The sequence below is a fragment of the Melozone crissalis genome, unplaced genomic scaffold (genome assembly GCF_028551555.1).
Source record: "Melozone crissalis strain CALT ecotype California unplaced genomic scaffold, PUWL_Pcris_2 ptg000086l_1, whole genome shotgun sequence".
Classification (NCBI taxonomy): domain Eukaryota; kingdom Metazoa; phylum Chordata; class Aves; order Passeriformes; family Passerellidae; genus Melozone; species Melozone crissalis.
In genome coordinates, this window is record NW_026535863.1 from 858,335 (window position 1) to 877,067 (window position 18,733).

General features: G+C 45.3%; 1 protein-coding gene across 2 annotated transcripts in view; it reads left to right on the top strand.

Annotated features, from left to right (window-relative positions):
- Positions 1-18,733, top strand: part of PPP1R12B (protein phosphatase 1 regulatory subunit 12B) — a 137,139-nt gene that overhangs the window by 47,859 nt on the left and 70,547 nt on the right. For both annotated transcript variants that reach the window (XM_054290664.1, XM_054290665.1), the window contains exons 7-12: positions 1,667-1,746; positions 2,316-2,455; positions 7,403-7,506; positions 11,721-11,918; positions 12,702-12,784; positions 14,886-15,011. In XM_054290664.1, coding sequence (XP_054146639.1) covers positions 1,667-1,746; positions 2,316-2,455; positions 7,403-7,506; positions 11,721-11,918; positions 12,702-12,784; positions 14,886-15,011 — 731 coding nt within the window. The remainder of the gene's footprint in view (positions 1-1,666; positions 1,747-2,315; positions 2,456-7,402; positions 7,507-11,720; positions 11,919-12,701; positions 12,785-14,885; positions 15,012-18,733) is intronic.

Genomic DNA, 18,733 nt, shown 5'->3' on the forward strand with positions numbered 1-18,733 from the left:
TAAAAGAAAGAAAAAGAAGAATTTTTTTGGGTGACTGCTCATCCATTTTTAGGGCTGCTTTGCAGGGGCTACAACCCCCTGTTCTCTATATAGAAGCACTATATAAAGGCCTTCTCCATTTATTCAGTCAGTGTAGAGCTGAGCAGAAGAATCCAGATTTTATTACACTTTTTTTTTAGTGGATGTGTTTTTTTAGTGGAAAAGCCAGTTTATTATGTGTTTATCATGTTCTATCACTTAAAACCAGAAAACTTATATTTGTTAAGAATAAAACAGGCAGTTCCATGATGTTATTTCACTTCCAAAATGGCTTTCAAACCAGATATGTTTCTCAGTCAAAGGCAGAGCACTGTACTACCCTTGCTGAAAGATCTGCTGCCATTATTGCAAAGCAGGGAGGATTTTTGTATGCTGGAAGCAATTCATTTGGTTTGGGTTTGGATTTTTTTCCCAGTTACTGAATTACCTGTGAATGGAGCAGGCTGTTTCCTGCACCTCGGTTTGCTGTGCTCCAGCAGTTGGGTCAGTTTAACAATGTTGTAGCACAGACTTTTGCTCTTCCCTGGAATCCATGCAGCTTTTCCCACTTCACAGGGTGCCCAGAGCAGCTGTGGCTGCCCCTGGATCCCTGGCAGTGCCCAAGGCCAGGCTGGATGGGACTTGGAGCACCCTGGGATAGTGGAAGGTGTCCCTGCCCATGGCAGGGGCTGAATGACCTCTAAGGTTCCTACCAACCCAAATAATTCTGGGATTCTATGATTGAGAATTTACAGTGCTTTTACTTCCTTTGCCTGGTGTCAACTGCTGTCAAAAGAAAAAGAATAACCAGGTGAGCCATGACACAGCAGAGTCAACCTTAAATTGAGCCCCTAACTGCCATCCCTACTTCTGCCTCAGCTCTTTCTGTGCTTCTGGAAGGCACTAAAACAATTTTTGGTTACTGATGGTACTGTTTTGGCCACTGATGGTAAAATTAATATTGTTACTCTCTAGACAAAATCTTTCCATTTCTGTGTGATCCCAGTTATTCCCATGCAATCACTTTATGCATTTAAGAGATTTTAGAAGTGACCCATCCTCACAGGAGTTCCCTGGTTGCCTGTACAGGGCAGACTGGAATGCTTTCCTCTGACAGCAAGTCAGTAACAGCCACAAAGGCAGCAGATTTTCAGCTGAATCTGTTCTGATTTCATGGGCACACACACATGGACAGACCTCCAGCAGAATCCCAGAATGGTGTGGGCTGGAAGCAACCTTAAAGCTCATCCCATTCCAACCCCTGCCATGGGCAGGGACACCTCCCACTATCCCAGGTTGCTCCAAGCCCCATCCAACCTGCTTTGGAGCCTTCCAGGGATGGGGGAGCCCACAACTCTCTGGGCAGCACTCAAGGTTCATCCCTGGTCATGCAGGGGCAGCTGCTAATAAAAACTTTAAAGTTTTTGGTAAATGGCAGCTGCATTCCAAGGACATGCTGGGTGCTGTGCCCAAGGCTCACAGTGCCACTGCAGATGTGCTGCTGTCCCAGTGGCATCTCACACCAGTCTGCAGTGGTTGGTGTAACAAGGCTGGCTGACCTTGTGCTGGTGCTCACTGGGTTCTGCTGACAGGGCTGGTTAATGTCTGTCCCCATTCTCTGTCTCCCATCTCCCTGGACTGTGAACAGCTGCGAAGTGAGAAGGAGACAAGGAATAAGCTGATTGAAGCTGACATGAATGGCAAGCCTCAAAACAGACTCTTCACCAAGTAAGTCTCTCCTTCTTAATTGAAAAAAAACTGCCCAGAGAGTAATGGGAGAGCAGCTTCAGCTCTCACAGGCAGCTGGCCTCAGCTGGGTCAAAAACCATTCACTGCTGGTTAGTTCATGCATTTTTTTTAATCTGAGCACTCTCAAATACAGTTTTAGTTGTGTCAAATGCAGTTTGTGTTGTGTCTTAACATACCCAGTGAGTGGTGGATCAAGGGCTTGGGCTGGTGTTTGGTTCTCCAGCTCCTGCTGTGGCTGAGGATCAATCAGATCTTTGGGCTGAGAACTGCACCTTTTTGTTGCACAAAGCCCAACAACCCAACTGCTGCGTCGTGTGGCACTAGAAGAGGAGAGATCACAATTTTGTGGATGGAAGAATGCTTGCAGAATTAGAAAATGTGAGACTGGGAGTGGAATCCGTGGCAAATTGGCCATGATGGAAGTGCTGGAGTGTTCAGTCTGTAGATGGATTTTATCCTTTGCTTGTTCTGTATGTAGTAAATAATGTCTGTGTCTTCCTGAGAAGTACAACTTGCTTGCCTAGTCCTAAAAAATTCCTATTTTGCAGCAAAGAGAAGATTCTTTATGAGGAAGACACGTTGAAGTCCATGGAAACTGAGGAAGAGAACAAGGACTCAAGCAGTTCTAGTTCTGAAGAGGAAGAAGCTGAAGATGAAGTTTCAGAGTCAGATGCTGAAAAGGAGTCAGGTAAGACTTAGTACAGCCTTGGATTTAATAACTAGCCTAGCTATTACCATTATTTATGGTGTTGTTATTGTTAACTAATTATATAATTAGTTGTTAAGGACATGCTGAAAGTTTTACTTCTGGTGTATATGTACAGAATTTGGAGAAACCTGGAGCTACTGTGCTAAAAAAGATGATTCAAATGCTGACTCACAGGTCAGCATAATTATTTTTTTAAAATCCTTCAGATCCTGTTTTAATTCATACTTCCATCTCACATGTATTGAAAATAACACATTGTCCATAGCTTGTTCTCAAACAGGGTGTTTTTCTTGTTGGCCCAGTTCAAGAGGAATCCTTCAGGAGGGTAGGGAAGCAGGTGAAGGTGTAGGGAGGCAATAGCCTGTTGTGTTTGGGTCAGTCTGAAATGAAGGACTGAAGCTGTTCTGACTGATTATAGAAGTGAGGAACTTCTGTTTTCTAGGCTGTAATGAATAATGATTGCAAAAGATAGTGGAAAATAACGATTAAGTACACAGAGTCACAGTAGCATTTACATTACAGTATATTGCTGGCATCTTACTCCCATTCCTTTTCCATAATTTCTGTGGCTACCTTAATTAATTTCAAAGGTGTTTATGTGCAGCACAGAAAGTTTAAATGCAGATACTTAATTGTACAGTAAGCCAAGACTTATTTGTATTTAATATTTTGTAAACACAGATGGATCTTGGACTATGATGTGTTTAAAGGTTAAGCTACTTTTAACATCAACTCACTTGGTCTATATCCAATATACTAAGAAGTAGGTCCTGAGAAGTGTAGTTTAAAGTTTTGTTGTGCTTTGTGCCAGTGAAATTGTCACTGTGTTAGGATTGTATCAGTGAATGCTTTGGGGCAGGGTGTGAGGGTGGGAAATCCTGGCTGGGCTCTGCTGCCCCAGCTCATGGGCATGGCAGGAACACAGAGAAATGATCTTGGGGCTTTTGAATCAAGCAAGTCTAGTGGACATGTCAGGGGTAGAAAGAGACATGCAGCACAGGTCACATATATTTTCTCCATAAATCAGGGATTTACCCTGATTATATACATATTTATATAATATAATTATATCTGTCTAGCTGGGTGTCATTGTTTATAATCCTTGTAAACACAGTAGCAGTTTGACCAAAACAACTCAAATATTTGCACACCTCTGAGACCTGGAGCAGTGTGGGGTTTAACTGAGTCAGGAGCAGCCTAAGATCCTTCAGCAAGGAAAGGTCTACAGCACTCAGCATTAAATTTTGTTTAAAGCCAGAACTGGTCTTTTTATTGCATTAATTCACTGAGCAAGGCGCATTATAGGAGTATATGTTAAACCACTGAAGCTAATAGAAATGGGAGACAACAAGGATTCAGGCAGTGATTCAGCTGCAGGCTTTGTTACCTGTGCTCTCCTTTCCTGGGAAGATTACTGGGTCCTTTGAGAAATTGAAACCTCACCTTATAAACTTCTGAAATCTCTGCTAAAATGAGTGTGGAGTTGCTCAGCTGGATGGAGACAGAGCTCTCACTTACTGCAGGTGTGAGTGGAGGGTCACATCCTTGGTACTCTTTTAAAACAAGATTCTGGAAGGTAACAGCATCAGCCCACATGGTAGGAGCCTCCAAAGAGAAGTAGGATTTTTCATTTTGGTACAAAAAATAACAAATGTCACAGTATTACTGATTTCAAAGACAGATAATGATGTTCCTGGGCTGATCCCCCAGGGGCAGCAGGGCAGGGGGGGATTCTGCCCCTGTGCCCTGCTCAGGTGAGGCCCCACCTGCAGAGCTGCCCCAGCCCTGGGCCCAGCACAGGAAGGAGCTGGAGCTGCTGGAGAGAGCCCAGAGGAGGCACCAGGGGGATCAGAGGGATGGAGCAGCTCTGCTGGGAGGAAATGCTGGGAGAATTGGGTTTCCTCAGCCTGGAGAAGAGGAGTTTGGGGTGACCTCATTGTGACCTCCCAGGACCTGAAGGGAGCCAGCAAGGAAGATGAAGAGAGACTGCTGACAAGGGCCTGGAGCGACAGGACAAAGGGGAATGGCTTCAGACTGACAGAGAGTAGGTTTGGATAGGATAATAGGAAAAAATTCCTCCTTGTGAGGGTGCGCAGGCCCTGGCACAGGGTGCCCAGAGAAGCTGTGGCTGCCCCTGGATCCCAGGAGGTGGCCAAGGCCAGGTTGGAGCAGCTTGGGATAGATGAAGGTGTCCCTGCCATGGCAGTGGGTGGAATGAGATGGGCTTTAAGGTTCCTTTTGGTTCAAACCAGTCTGGGAATCTGTGGTTCTGTGTTTATCTGGTCAGCATTTTACATGTTTGTATTCTACAGGAGGCAGGGGTATGAACACATGATTATTATTCCCTTATTCCTCTTCCTTTTCTGTAATATTCCCATACCTTTATCATTCTGAGCAGTGCTGGACACATAGATTATGGCTGTTGTTCCAAAGTGTTCAAAGTCCAGATGAAAAAAATTCTGAATGGTCTTTTTAAACCTAAAAATCCCAACCCCTTTGGTAGCTGAGCAAAAAGCAGGACATGTAGAAGCTGGCAGTGTAACACACGAGTTTATTTTGAGGTGTGTTTTGAAGAGTCTCAGGTTGCAATTAATTTGTTGAATTTGCAGAGACTGTGAGAGGAAGAAATTGGATGAGGGAAGCAGTGAAATTGTTGGAAGGCTTCAGAGTAGTATTTCTTATAATCTGTAAGAAATTTTTGTTCTTCAGACAAAGGAAACTAAGAGCATTCATGTCACTTTATTCATTTTGAAGACAATTAATTTGGCATTGAACTCTTGTAAACAAGAGAAAGATCAGTGTAAAATATCTGTGCTGGCAACTATTACAATATGTAATTATTGGGAATTAAAGCAGGCCAAGGAAGCTTTTAATGTTGTTTTGTTTAGAAAGCAATCAAACAAAAACCCTTATCCAAAAACCCTTACAGAAAAGGAATTAGAAACTTAAATTTTTACTCTTAGCAAATTTGTTTTGAGGAGATTGAACTAATCCTCTCCAGGTTTTCTTGTCTGGAATTCATAATGTTTATGACTGAAATTTTGGTAGAATAAAATGTGGGATCCTGCCCAAAATAAAAATAAAATGTGGGATCAGCCCTGCCAGCACAGAGTCCCTCTGCTTGTCCCTTTCTGCAGTGACAGAAGATGTCCCACAATGTCCCAGTCACATTGCTCACAGTTAGTCCTTCCCAAGCTGTCATTACCACTTTATCCTGTGCCCTTCTAATTAGGCTTGACCTTAAAAGCTGTCCTGTGTGCTGTGAACTGCAGAGCAGGCTCCCAGTGCCCATCCAGCCCAGCCTGGGGAGCTGCTGCCACCCTCCCTGCCTGCAGTGCTCTGTGCTACAGCCCCAGTCACAGCAGAGAGCAGCTGGCACAAAATGGGCATTTCCATGCACTTGGATGCCCAGGTGGCAGGCAGGGCCTGCAGGGAGGAGTGAGGGAGGCTGGGTGAAAGCTCTGCTCCAGAACTGACATTTCTGCTTCACAGAGGGGGAAAGTGGCTGGGAATCCATTCCTCTGCAGACCCACAGGAGCAGCTGGAGCTGTGCCAGGGCAAGTTTGGGTTGGATATCAGGAAAGGTTCTTCCCCCAGAGGGTGCTGGCACTGCCCAGGCTCCCCAGGGAATGGGCACAGCCCCGAGGCTGCCAGAGCTCCAGGAGTGCTTGGGCAGCGCTGCCAGGGATACCCAGGGTGGGATTGTTGTGGGGTCTGTGCAGGGCAGGGATTGATGGATGATCCTTGTGTGTCCTTTTCAACTCAGGAGATTCCTTATTCTGTCTTTGTCTCTTTAGTTCAGGCTCTGTCAAGCCTGGTAACTTCCTGCTATTTTAAAATGTTTCTCTTGCCTTGCTCTTTTCTGATTTTTTGTGTCCTTTGAATCCTTATTTTTCTTGTACTGAGAATATTTGTTACAGAAAGTTTGATCTTGACACTCCAAGGTGCCATCCTCCAGATGCTCCATCCCAAACAGCTCCAAATATGGAACAGCAGATTTTTATTCCCTGCACATAGGTTATTTGCTAGGACTGTTGGGATGCTTATGCTTAAAATTGCTTTATTTTTTCCAAGCCATGACTGTGTGAGCACTCATAGCTATAAGGAAAGCTTTGATTGGTGGGTGCAGGTACATAATTTCTCAGGCAGGTTCCATGTGCCTGGGTTTATGATGAATAATTGTCTCCAGCCTGTGCTCTCCTGTCAAGTGAACCTGCTGCCTGAGTCACACTTTCTGCTTCCTCTCCCCCTGGTAATGTCTGCTGAATGTTCTTTTGTCAAGCATGTGCATAGATACAAAAAATAAACGTGATACTGGACAGCTGCTCTTATCTAACAAGCAGGGAGCCAGCTGTGAGCTTGGACAAGGGTTGCTTAGCTTGCTTGGAGCCCAAGTAAGGCTTTTTGTTGGGCAGCAGTCCTGGCTTCCTGTAAAAAATGGATTTTGCTGCAGAAGATCAGAAATTCTGCCCAGCAGCACAAGCAAGTGCAGAGAACTGTGCAATGAAACCCAGCACTGAGCACTCATGGCTGGGGGCTGTACCACACTTGTGTATAGGAAGGAGGAGCAGCATGTGCCCCTTTTCATCCCAGGATTTACCAGGGAAGAAATTCCCAGACAGGAAACAAAATTGTGAATAACAAAAACCTATGTGTCCTCTTTATGGTGCTTTCTGCAAAGATTTTGCTTGTCTGTGAGGATAAAGTACAAAAGTTTTGCCTGGCAAGTGTGTTCATGCTGTTCTTTAGGAAGTGGGGAGCTCCTTGCAGAGAGCCCTGGCACTGCCAGTGCAGAGGGCACTGCCATCTGTGATCCAGGGAGGTCACACAGCCCTGAACTGGAGTGCAGACCACACTCTGGGTAAGGAAGGGCCTCAGAAGTGCAATACTGAAACATTTGGTTTCTCTTCTTGTTTAAAATTGTAGAGAGGAAGGAAGAGCCCTTTGCCAACCACTCGAGCCGGGAATCCAGGCCCAGCATCCCTGAGCCAGCACCTGAGCCCAACTCCTTCACTGCATCTGCCAGAAGAGTAAGTGAATGTGGATCCCTGGGGACCCCAGGAGTGCTCAGAAGCAGGAGGTGTTACTGGGAGATGGATGCTCTGAAACCAGTCTTCAGAGCACCTAAAGACTTGAATTTAGAAAAGCCTGGTAGTATGAAATTCTGATAAAGATGTGTGTTAACAGCAGTGTAGGGACAATATGGTTGCTCTTGAATCTCTGACCTCCAAAGGCAATTGTGGTGAAGAAAGCCAGCCTAGAGCACGTGCTCTGTGTGCTCAGTTCTCAGGGGGCTGGTGCCAATGTCTTCTCAGCAGATCTGTCACCAGAGCTGATTTCTGCCTGTGTGCCAGTGGTGAGTTCAGCACCATCATTTAAAGTGCCTCTGACTTGCCAAAGCCAGCTGAGTCAGTGGTGTGCTGTTGCTGCCCAGCAAGCAGAGGGTGGTTTGCATGTGGCTGGCCAGCTGGGCTATGAAAGCTTTGAAAGGTGAAGTGGTCACTGAAATGTTGTGTGATTGAATCCTCCAGCTCTCAGATCACTCAGCTAGATGGCACCAGGAGACTCTGCTCTGCACAGGACTCCTGTTGTGTGCTGTTGCTTTCTTTTTGCACCAGACTGTGGAGAAAACAACACAGAAACCTGGCCCAGGGCTGAAGCTCTTGGTGCTTGTCAGGAGGAAGTGTTTCTTGCTTAGTCACAATTTTTTATTTTTCACATGTAACAGAGCATAACCAAGATCAAATGAAACAGAGCTCCTCTGGGCATTGTTCAGCTCAGGCTGGCTTAGCAGGGGAACTGTTAGAGGGAGAAGGATGCTGGGAAGTGTGAGTATTTCAGTTAACCTTTTCCCAGCTGCAGAGGTTTGGTCTCTCACTCCTTTGAGCTGTTGAACACAGAATAAAGATGTTAGGGTGTAGGAGCTGACCTGTGAGAGGAGAAATTATTGATTTGACCTCAGTCACTTAAGATCAGCTTCTTTACCTTCTCTCACCTGTTTGATTTTTCTGTAGTTCTCTTTGACAGACTGGGCTTTACATAGTGTTGCCCTCTATTAGGGGAGTTACTAGTATGTCCTGTTCCTGTGTTGTTCAGAATTTACAGATGGCAGCTTTTGCTGTGGTTTTGAGCATTCTCTGAGGAAAGCATCAAAACCACATGAAAATGTTAGAGCTGTGTAGCTCAGTAGACTGGCAGTGCTGGAAATGGTGGAGTACAGATTAACCCTTTGCATCTGCATTGAAATGACACGAGCTGAAAACATTGCTCAAATACTGGAGGGATAATTTCAGCTTGGCAATCTTCAGACAGTGAGTCTGAGGGCAGAGCTCTCCAGTAGCTCCATTTCTTCTGATTAGTGTCACATAGAATATGGTATAATAATGCTTAGATCAGCTTTGATCAAAAGTCTTGTCTGCCCACTGTCCTGCCCAACAGTGACCATCAGAAGCTACTGGAGTGCACAGTCTTGCAGGAGTTCCCTCCCACAGTCCAGCAATTGGCATTTCAGGGACTCGCTGACCCTGGTGTATTTTTGGTTTTCAGTAGCCCCTGTTGGACTTTTCCTTTATGCAGTCACTTTTTAATTGGGATCCTCTAATGTCCAGTCCTTCAGCTTAGTTCAAAACTCTACAAAGCTCCCTGTCCCATTAACCAACCACACACTGGGTTTGTTTGCTGTCCCTCATTCCTTTATGGGGAGGACCAAGGAATAATTGTTCCTTACTCACCCTTCTGTGTTCCACTGAAGGTTTCATGTAGCTTGGTCATATCTCAGCCTGGAGACTATTGAAATACTGAATATCTCCTCATGCACAACCTCTCTTGCTCTACTCATTCTTGCTGCCTTTCCCTGAACTCTTCCCTTCTTGTCAACTGCTGCTGATTGCTGGACCTGAGCTGTGTGTGGTACCAAAGGTGTGATTGTACCCTGCAGTAACACAGCCACAGTGGTTGTGTGGTTTGTATTCTGTACTTTGCCAAAAATTCCTAATAATTTATTTGCTTTATTTCTTGTACAAGTTGGTGCTTAGCCCTGCACAAGTATCTCTTGTGATGCTCAGGCTTCATTCTTGAATGGCAGTATGCAGCCTTTTGAAAGACTTGATCACTGTAGTTGAAGTTGTGCATTGAAGCAGTTGTACATGGAAGCAGTTGTACATTGAAGCAGTTACATTGAAGCAGTTATATTGAAGCAGTTGTACATTTAAGCAGCTGTACATGGAAGCAGTTGTGCATTGAAGCAGTTGTACATTTAAGCAGCTGTACATGGAAGCAGTTGTGCATTGAAGCAGTTGTACATTGAGGCAGTTGTACATTGAGGCAGTTGTGCATTGAAGCAGTTGTGCATTGAAGCAGTTGTGCATTGAAACAGTTACATTGAAGCAGTTGTACATGGAGGCAGTTGTACATTGGGGCAGTTGTACATGGAAGCAGTTGTACATGGAAGCAGTTACATTGAAGCAGTTACATTGAAGCAGTTGTACATTGAAGCAGTTGTATATGAAAGCAGTTGTACATGGAAGCAGTTGTACATTGAAGCAGTTGTGCATGGAGGCAGTTGTGCATGGAGGCAGTTGTGCATTGAAGCAGTTGTGCATTGAAGCAGTTGTACATGGAAACAGTTGTACATGGAAGCAGCTGTACATGGAAGCAGTTGTACATGGAAGCAGTTGTGCATTGAAGCAGTTGTACATTGGGGTAGTTGTACATTGGGGCAGTTGTACATGGAAGCAGTTACATTGAAGCAGTTGTACATTGAAGCAGTTGTACATTGAAGCAGTTGTACATTGGGGCAGTTGTACATTGAAGCAGTTGTACATTGGGGCAGTTGTACATTGAAGCAGTTGTGCATGGAGGCAGTTGTACATTGAAGCAGTTACATTGAAGCAGTTACATTGAAGCAGTTGTACATTGAAGCAGCTGTACATGGAAGCAGTTGTACATGGAAGCAGTTGTACATTGAAGCAGTTGTGCATTGAGGCAGTTGTACATTAAAGCAGTTACATTGAAGCAGTTGTACGTTGAAGCAGTTGTACATGGAAGCAGTTGTACATTGAAGCAGTTGTACATTGAAGCAGTTACATTGAAGCAGTTGTACATTGAGGCGGTTGTACATGGAAGCAGTTACATTGAAGCAGTTGTACATGGAAGCAGTTGTACATGGAAGCAGTTGTACATTGAAGCAGTTGTGCATTGAAGCAGTTGTGCATTGAAGCAGTTGTACATGGAAGCAGTTGTACATTGAAGCAGTTGTATGTTGAAGCAGTTACATTGAAGCAGTTGTACATTGAAGCAGTTGTGCATTGAAGCAGTTGTACATGGAAGCAGTTGTACATTTAAGGACTAATACATGCAGGTCACAAGTGCCTCATGTAACAGAAAGCACAAAGCCCCTTCTGTGCTGTGCAGTTACCTGCCCATGGAAGGGGCCTTAGCAAGGCTGAAATCCAACGTCCTGCTCAAAGCAGGATTAAGCTCATGTCATGTTGCTTTGTCCTACCTGAGCTCAGCTGAGTATTAAAATGTCTCTGAGGATGCAGATTCTCTACTCCCTTACTCTCTGACCCAGTGCAGCTCTGATCCTGCCAGGAGTTACATGTCAGCTGGGATTTCCCAAGTGGAAACTTGTCTGTTGCCCTCCTTTCACTGTAGACTGTAGAGAAGTCTGGTTCCATATCCTCTGTAAACCCACCCCCAGGTGGCAGAGCAACTAAATCCTGTCTTTGCCTTCTCTTTTCCATGCTGAACAATCCAGATTGTCTCAGTTTCTTCCTTTGCAGTGTTGTTGGCTACAGCTCCCTGGTGATCTCAATGGCTTCTTCTGGACTCCACTGGTGTGAGGGGTTTATTTGCAGCTAGCTCCATAAGACCTGAGTATTTGTTTTTGGAATTCTGCCTTCACTGAATAATCCCCCTTTCCTAAATGGGTGATAATAAAAGCTTCATTGTTCCATATATTCTTTCCTCAAAGCTGGAGGAGGACATTGTGTAGGCAAAGACCTGCACAGTGACAGAAGATTCCTTTCATCCTCTGTCCTTGGGGATGAGGCACCACAGCAGTTTGCATCCCTGTGAGTTCACCTTGAGCTCGGTCCTGTAATTAAAGTGAAGAAGGAAACAAGTCATTCTACCTTCCAAGTCTTGCCCAGCAAAAACTGGAGCTTTTTGAAACACTTTCTGAATTTAGAGTGTGCCTTGCAGTGCTCTTCCTTTTCCCAAATGTTCATTTTCTCCTCCACAGTTCAGTTGGCTCAGCAAGTCAGACGAGCAGAAGGACGAGTCGCCTTCGTCGTGGCGCCTGGGCCTGAGGAAGACTGGGAGCCACAACATGCTGAGTGAGGTCTCTGCCACTCGTGAGGCACAGAGGGACAAAACTTCTTCCATCTATCGCTCCTCGTCCAGCCCTCGCATTTCTGCACTGTTGGACAACAAGGAAAAGGTTTGGCTTTCAGCAAGGATATTTCAGTGCATCCACTTCACCCCACAGGTGTAAACCCCTTTCCCTTTGAGTTGTTGCTGGGGTTTGTATCCATAACAAACAAGGGTCTCTTTCATTCTTACCTTCTTTTTCTTTTAAAAAATATTTTCCTCCTGTCAGTTTTTCCTCCAGAACTGGAGTTTGGTGCCCCTTTGGCCCAATTCCCACTCAGTTTGGGCTGGGATGCCACTAAACAGGGGCTGCCAATCTGGCACAACCTGTTCTTTACCAGAAAATGTCCAATCCAGACAACAGCACGTACCTGCAGTGGAGAGTGTCCTTCTCCATCATTTATATGGATTCCTCCTCTATCTGCCAGCTGCATTTGTAAATCCTATCCCACCTATTCAGTAACTGTAACTTTTCTGCCCGTGCCTTATCCCTGGAGGTATTCAGGGCCACCTTGGATGGAGCTCTGCTGTAGTGGACTAAAGATCCCTTCCAACCCAAAGGATTAAATTCTCTGATTGAATTCAATTCTGTGATTTGCCAATCACAGAATTCTCTAAGTTAGAAGATGCTTGTATTCACTACCATGGTCATCAGGAAATCCCTTTCAGAACTGATATTTCTATGCTGTGCTATGTTGCTTTAAGCAACATTAGAGAAGCAAGAAGTTGCTTTAAACCAGGTGGTAGGAGAATGCTTTCTTAGTTGAAGACATTTGAGCATGAATTTATTTACCACTGAATGTGCTGGAAGGATAAGAGATGTGTAGCTGAAGTTCCTCTTTTGCTTCACCAGGACAGAGACAACAAGAGTTATCTTGCCACCATAGTCCCCAGAAGACTGAGCAGTACGAGTGATACAGAAGAAAAAGAAAACAGGTGAGACTGGCTGAAGTTAATGCTCAGCTTCCCTTCTGTCAATAGTACTTCTGGAATATAATTTTTCTGTAGTCATGCTCTGTATATTTTCTCAGCAGTCTCAAGTACACAGGAATTCACAACATCAAGAGCCAGCTCTGGTACGTTGGTTTTCATTTAGGTGAGCAGGAATCAGCAGACTGGTTCCTCCACCCTGTACTCACACAGGCACAGGCTCCATCCAGGCAATCAGATTTATGGATCCTTTTTCCTTTTAATATGCAAGTGCCTCATTTCCTAGCTGCCACCTGCACTTGTAGTTGTCACTTGCTCAGCAGTCACCTTCAATCCCTTTGTTCACACCTCTGTCACTTGAGATTCACTCGAGCTTGTGAACTCTGCCATGTGGGAACTGTTTCATTGCATGGCTGTTTTTACAGTCAGTGTGTGTAAATGGCCCTGGTCCTAACCATGGTGTAAATGGTGTGTGTATGTCCAGGAATTCCAGATGTTTTTGAGGAGCTGCTGTCTTCTAGCAGCTTCTTCAGGGGCCTTCCAGTGCCTAAAGGGGCTCCCAGAGAGCTGGAGAGGAACTTTGGACAAGTCCTGGAGTGACAGAACTCAGGGGAATGGCTTCCCACTGCCAGAGGGCAGGGTTAGATGGGATAATGGGGAGGAATTCTTGGCTGTGAGGGTGAGCAGGCCCTGGCACAGGTTACCCAGAGCAGCTGTGGCTGCCCCAAGCCTTTAAATGTCTAAGGCCAGTTTGGATGGGGCTTGGAGCAACCTGGGCAGGTGGAAGGTGTCCTTGCCTGGGCAGGTGGTATGACAGGATGAGCTTTAAGGTCCCTTCCAACCCTGGCCATTCTGTGATTCAGTTTGTACTAGAAGGAGTAAAATTTGACCTTAGTCTCAATTCCAGCTACTTCCCCAACAGAGGAGGAAAGGCACATGCAGAGCAGTGGCTGTGGGCTGTAATTGTTGGGCAGGAGCTGTGGCAGATGACACCCTGAGAGAATTTCAGCACAGCTTGAGAATCTGTGCTGATCTTTTGCTGGAACCTCCCTGCTGTGCTCTTGTTCACTCTCAGGCAGTCTGAGATCCAGAGTTTTACAGACAGTTTGTGTCTGTTGATCAGCTCAAGAAGCTTTGGCAGAGGTTGCTGTTGAGTGGCACATTCAGCTGTAGGAGCTCAGTGTCCCTTTCTGGGTGGAGTTGGGACTGCCTGAGCAGTACTGGCCTTCAGGAACAGATGGTGCCCAGGCATGCTGTGTAGTACAGATTTTTTCCCAATAGTCTTTCCTTTCAAAACATTTGAGTTTTCCTTTCTGGAACCCACAGGTGTCTTGATAGAGCACCAGTCTAGGCATGACAACTGGAAATGAGAAATAATTGCTTGCTGATAAGGGAATGGATTAGTGCTGCATTGCAAGCTCCAGGTCCTGTCCACACCAGCAGAGAGCAGGATGCACTGCCAGAGTGTGCATTAGCTTTGGGGAAAGAGCCCTGTTTTCAGATAACCAGGGTAAACAGGACTACTGGGAATTTCTTGATAACTTGTCAAGTAGCTTTAGATGCTATAAACATTTTGTTTGTTGTTTTCTGCTTCATGATTTTGTGGTTGATGTGGTAGTGCTGGGTTAATTGTTGGACTCAATGATTTTAGAGGACTTCTCCAAGCCTAATGATTTTGTGAAAGGCTTTGCTGTGCTGAATTGCTTTTGTCTTTGCCTGGATACCTTGAAGAAGAAAAGCTGCCCAGCACTTCCAATATCTGCCCATTTATACCTTGTTGTTTGATACAGACAGCAGTGAGAATATTAAATGACACTGTTTAATATGTTAAATTACTTTTAGGGACAATCTGAATTTCATTTGCAAATTTTCTCACTAAAAAGGATCTTGTTCCTCTTTATGCAAAACATGACATATCTGTGGTTCTTGAGTGAGCTGGCAGGAGCAGGAGCTGATGTTAAGGCCAGAGCAGGTGTTTCTCTGAGCTGTGTCACCTGAACAATGGAGCACCTAGGTGTGAGGGAAGGATCTGTGTTGTGAAACTGAAAGAGCCAAAAGCAGACTCCAGAGGTTTTTCTAAGCTTTTCTGTGCTCTGTGCTGCTGCAGGGAATCTGCTGTGAACCTGGTGAGGAGTGGCTCCTACACCCGGCAGCCCTGGAGGGATGAGCCAAAGGGAAATGAAGCTCCCCACTCTGGGGCACCCACTACCTACGTATCCACCTACTTGAAAAGGTATGTTCTGTCTTCCATGGGCTCTCAGGCAGTCAGAACCACTCTTAACATGCCTCCCACACCTCAGCCTCCTGCTTGTTGCCTCCTGCATCTTGTAACTGGCCTTGGGACCCTCTTCTGCTGAGAGCAGGAAAGAAAAGATTTATTAGATTTGTCATGCTAAATAGTGGTTTTAAAGGATATAATTTTTATTAATTTGCAAATTGCTGCACTGAATTTAAATACTCTTCTTCACATAATTCAAATGCAAAGTTTTCTCTGTTTAATGCTGGTGTTATGGTTAGAGAATAAAACCAAAATTGATCATAAAACGGATTAATGTAATAAGAGTCCAAAAGCGTTGTTTAGATAGCTCTTGGTGAGTAAGTTATAGCTTATCTCTAATTTTGGTTTATATTAGTCCATGTTTATAGTATTATCAGAGAGTGGAAGTGCTCTTGTGCATGATGTACAGCACTTGCTAAAGAGAGAAACTGATGCTTCCACTGTTGCTTTGTAAGGCAGTGAGGAAGTAGTTTGTTCACAGTGTGTGTGAAGTTGCAGAGGCTGATTATTGGTAAAGGAGCCAGGAAGAAGCAGGAAGGCAGTTCCGGGCAGAACTCCTGTACCTGCAGTGTCCTGGACCCCCTTGGGAGACAGAGCCTCAGTGTCCTTGAGGTGCCACCTCAGGGCTCTCAGTTGAGCTGGAGCAATGCCCTGCTCTGGTGAGCAAACAGTGCATTCTGGGTTCTCATGTGAGCAGGAGGAGCAGCAGTGCCAGCACCTCACCTTTATTTCAGCTGATACTGAAGACCGTCAGAACAGCCTGTAATAAACATGTCACACTGCAAAGCCATTGTGTTTCTGCTTAAGGACAACAGCAGCAATAGCCTAAGGTTCTAGATTGAGTTTCATGAGATTCTACACCCTGAACTAAATAACTGTCCTGAAATCAGAACAACTGCTTGAGATACTTGGGAAGAGGCAGTTTGTTCCAGTGTCTGTGCTGTTTCTGTAGAGGTAAGTGGTGCTCAAGGGTGTGTGTGGCCAATTGCTGAGCACGTACAGATCCATTGCCACAAAAGGTGAAGCTGCCCCTTCAAGCAGGAGCTTCTGCTCTGCTGCTCCATTCTGGTGACTCCACAGCTATCCTGGGATGTGATGACAGCCCAACCCCCATGGCTTGTCTCTCTCTGAAGCTGGTGTGACAAGCTGCAGCTGATTACATTGGAAAACTTGTCCCTTGCAGCTGGCACACCTGTGCTGCTCCCTGAGCTGAGGGACAGCCCAGACACCCCCAGGCAATCTTACAAACATTGCTGGTTTATCCCAGCTAATCCTGCACCAGATTTAGTGTTGCACTCACACAGTTGTACTGTATTTCCTTGGTTAAACTGTACAGAGAGTGGGGAAGGTTTAGGCTGCACTGGGAGGTCACTAGTAATGAGTTCTTGTTATAAAGGCTGAATTCTGCCCTTTCATAAGGGAGTGGCTGGTTCACATGAAGGTACAGAGAATAGCTTTGTCAGGTAGGAATAAATGTGCTTTTAAAGGAGAGATCAATGGATTTGCATTTCATATACAAACAGTAAAACCATGATCAATTAGACCTTTGTCCCATATAGCATTCTGTAGGAGAGCACAGAGGAATTGAATACAATTGTATTGAACTTTTGATTTCTCCAGCCTTGTGCATCCACCCCTAAGATGAGGAAAGGACCTGGTTAGACATAAGCATTTTGTCATTTCCAAGTATTAGCAAAACTCTCAACCCAGCTCCAAAATGTGAAAACTTCTTCTTAGACAGGAGGAATTCAAGGGATTATGACATGCTTGGATGTCACTGAGGGGATAACTGTACACATCTGCAGCTCCCCTTTGCTTCAGCATTTAACTGATCTCCATAAAGATCACAGACTTTGGGTTGGAAGGGATCTTAAATCCCATCTCCTTCCACCCCCTGCTATGGGCAGGGACACCTTGCACAAACCTGGCCTTGGACACCTCCAGGCATGAGGCAGCCACAGCTCTTCTGGGCACCCTGTGCCAGGGCCTCACCACCTCACAGGGAACAATTCCTTCCCAATATCCTTAGTTACGTTCTTTAAGTGCTTTATGTGACACCCTAAACAGAATGAACAATAGCAGCAGGTCATCTTAAGATGGGGAAAAAGCTGGGTTTTTCCTTTTTTTTGTTTCCTTTTTTTTTAAATAAAAGGGAATAAAATAACTTGCAGCAATGTTACAAATATTCTTCAGCTTTAGTTGAAGCATATATTGATGCTGTCTCTGTTGTGGTACTGGCAGTTGTCCTGCTTTCTCTGTGTGTGCCACTGGCCCAGAAATCTACAGAACTCTGCTCTAATATCCTGGTGTCCATTTTAGTGTGTACTGGCCTTCAAAAATCCAGGTCACTTGGACTGTAAATGAAAGGATGTGGAGGAAAACTGGCAAAGCAGGTTGGGTTAGTTCAGCATCCTGCCTTTGACATCAGCCAGAAGTGCTGCCTCCCAGGAAGGGCTCACACTGGAATGAAATCCTTCAGCCACACAGATTCTCCTTCATTTCATATTTCTGCAAATACCTCCTTGCTGGTTCTGGTCACATAAAAGCCATTGCAGTGAGCCAGGACAGCAGTCCCTGCAGCCCAGACTGTTGCTGACAGCAGCTGGCTTTGAAGGAGAAGTTGCAAGAGCCAGGATAACTTCAGAGCAGTTTGCTACCTCCCACACTCTCCTTGCTTCCAGCAATCAGGAATTGAGGAGCCAGGGGTTATATTTAACCATTGTTCTCAATAGCCACCACTACAGCCAACTTCCATACCCAAATCCCAGTTTGATCTCTGCAACACCCCATGGCAGTGTGTTTAAAGAATAGTTATGTGCTTTGTGCGAACCTTTTTTATTACCACATGTGGAAGCTTTTTAGGAGTGGGAAGGTTCTTAAGTAAAAGTTTTTAATGCCTTTAAACTATTTCTTAAGGTCAGAAGGTTTTTTTTAAATTGCTTTGAAATGTTGCTTTACATTTCATTGCTCATTCCCTGATGGTTCTGTTGTGATAATGTTAGAGAATGAGGAGCAGTGTGTCAGTGCCTTTTTTTATTTCTGACATTGAATTATTCAGCATAATTTCATAGTCCTCCCTTCCACAGACTCCTATGGATACAGCTGTTAATTAACAGGATTCCCTGGCTAACCTTTATATTGCAATTTTCTGGTCCAGTTCAGATCACATGTGAACAATGGAGTAAATGCCTTGGAGTGCTCCTCCCACTGTGCAGTGCCACCCATGCAGGGGACAGGCTGGGAGGGGGATTCCCACGGAGGTGGCAGTGCCTTGGCTCCCTTTGGAGCAGGAGGCTGTTCCTGGTGCCCCAGCACCACAATTCTCTGCCCATGTGTGTTGGAGCTGGCACAATGCCATCCCTGTGCCCTCTTCTTCCATTCCTCCTCCTCCTTTCCTCTTATCCCCCACATCACTGCTCTCCCAGGCACCTGGTGCTGCTTCCATCCTCCTCACCCATTGCCTTTCCCTTCTGAAAAACAATCCTTGGCAGGGCTTTTTTGGTAACCCTCCTGCATCTTCCCTTCCTGACCTTGCAGCCACCCTTGTGCCCCAGCCTCTCTGCCTTGGGCTCTCCTAGGATGCTGCCACATCAGCTCTGTTCCCCCAGGGCTGCCATCACCTTTTCCCCTGCTGATCCTCTCCTCCCCTCCCCAGACACAGGCTCCTGTGCCCTCCT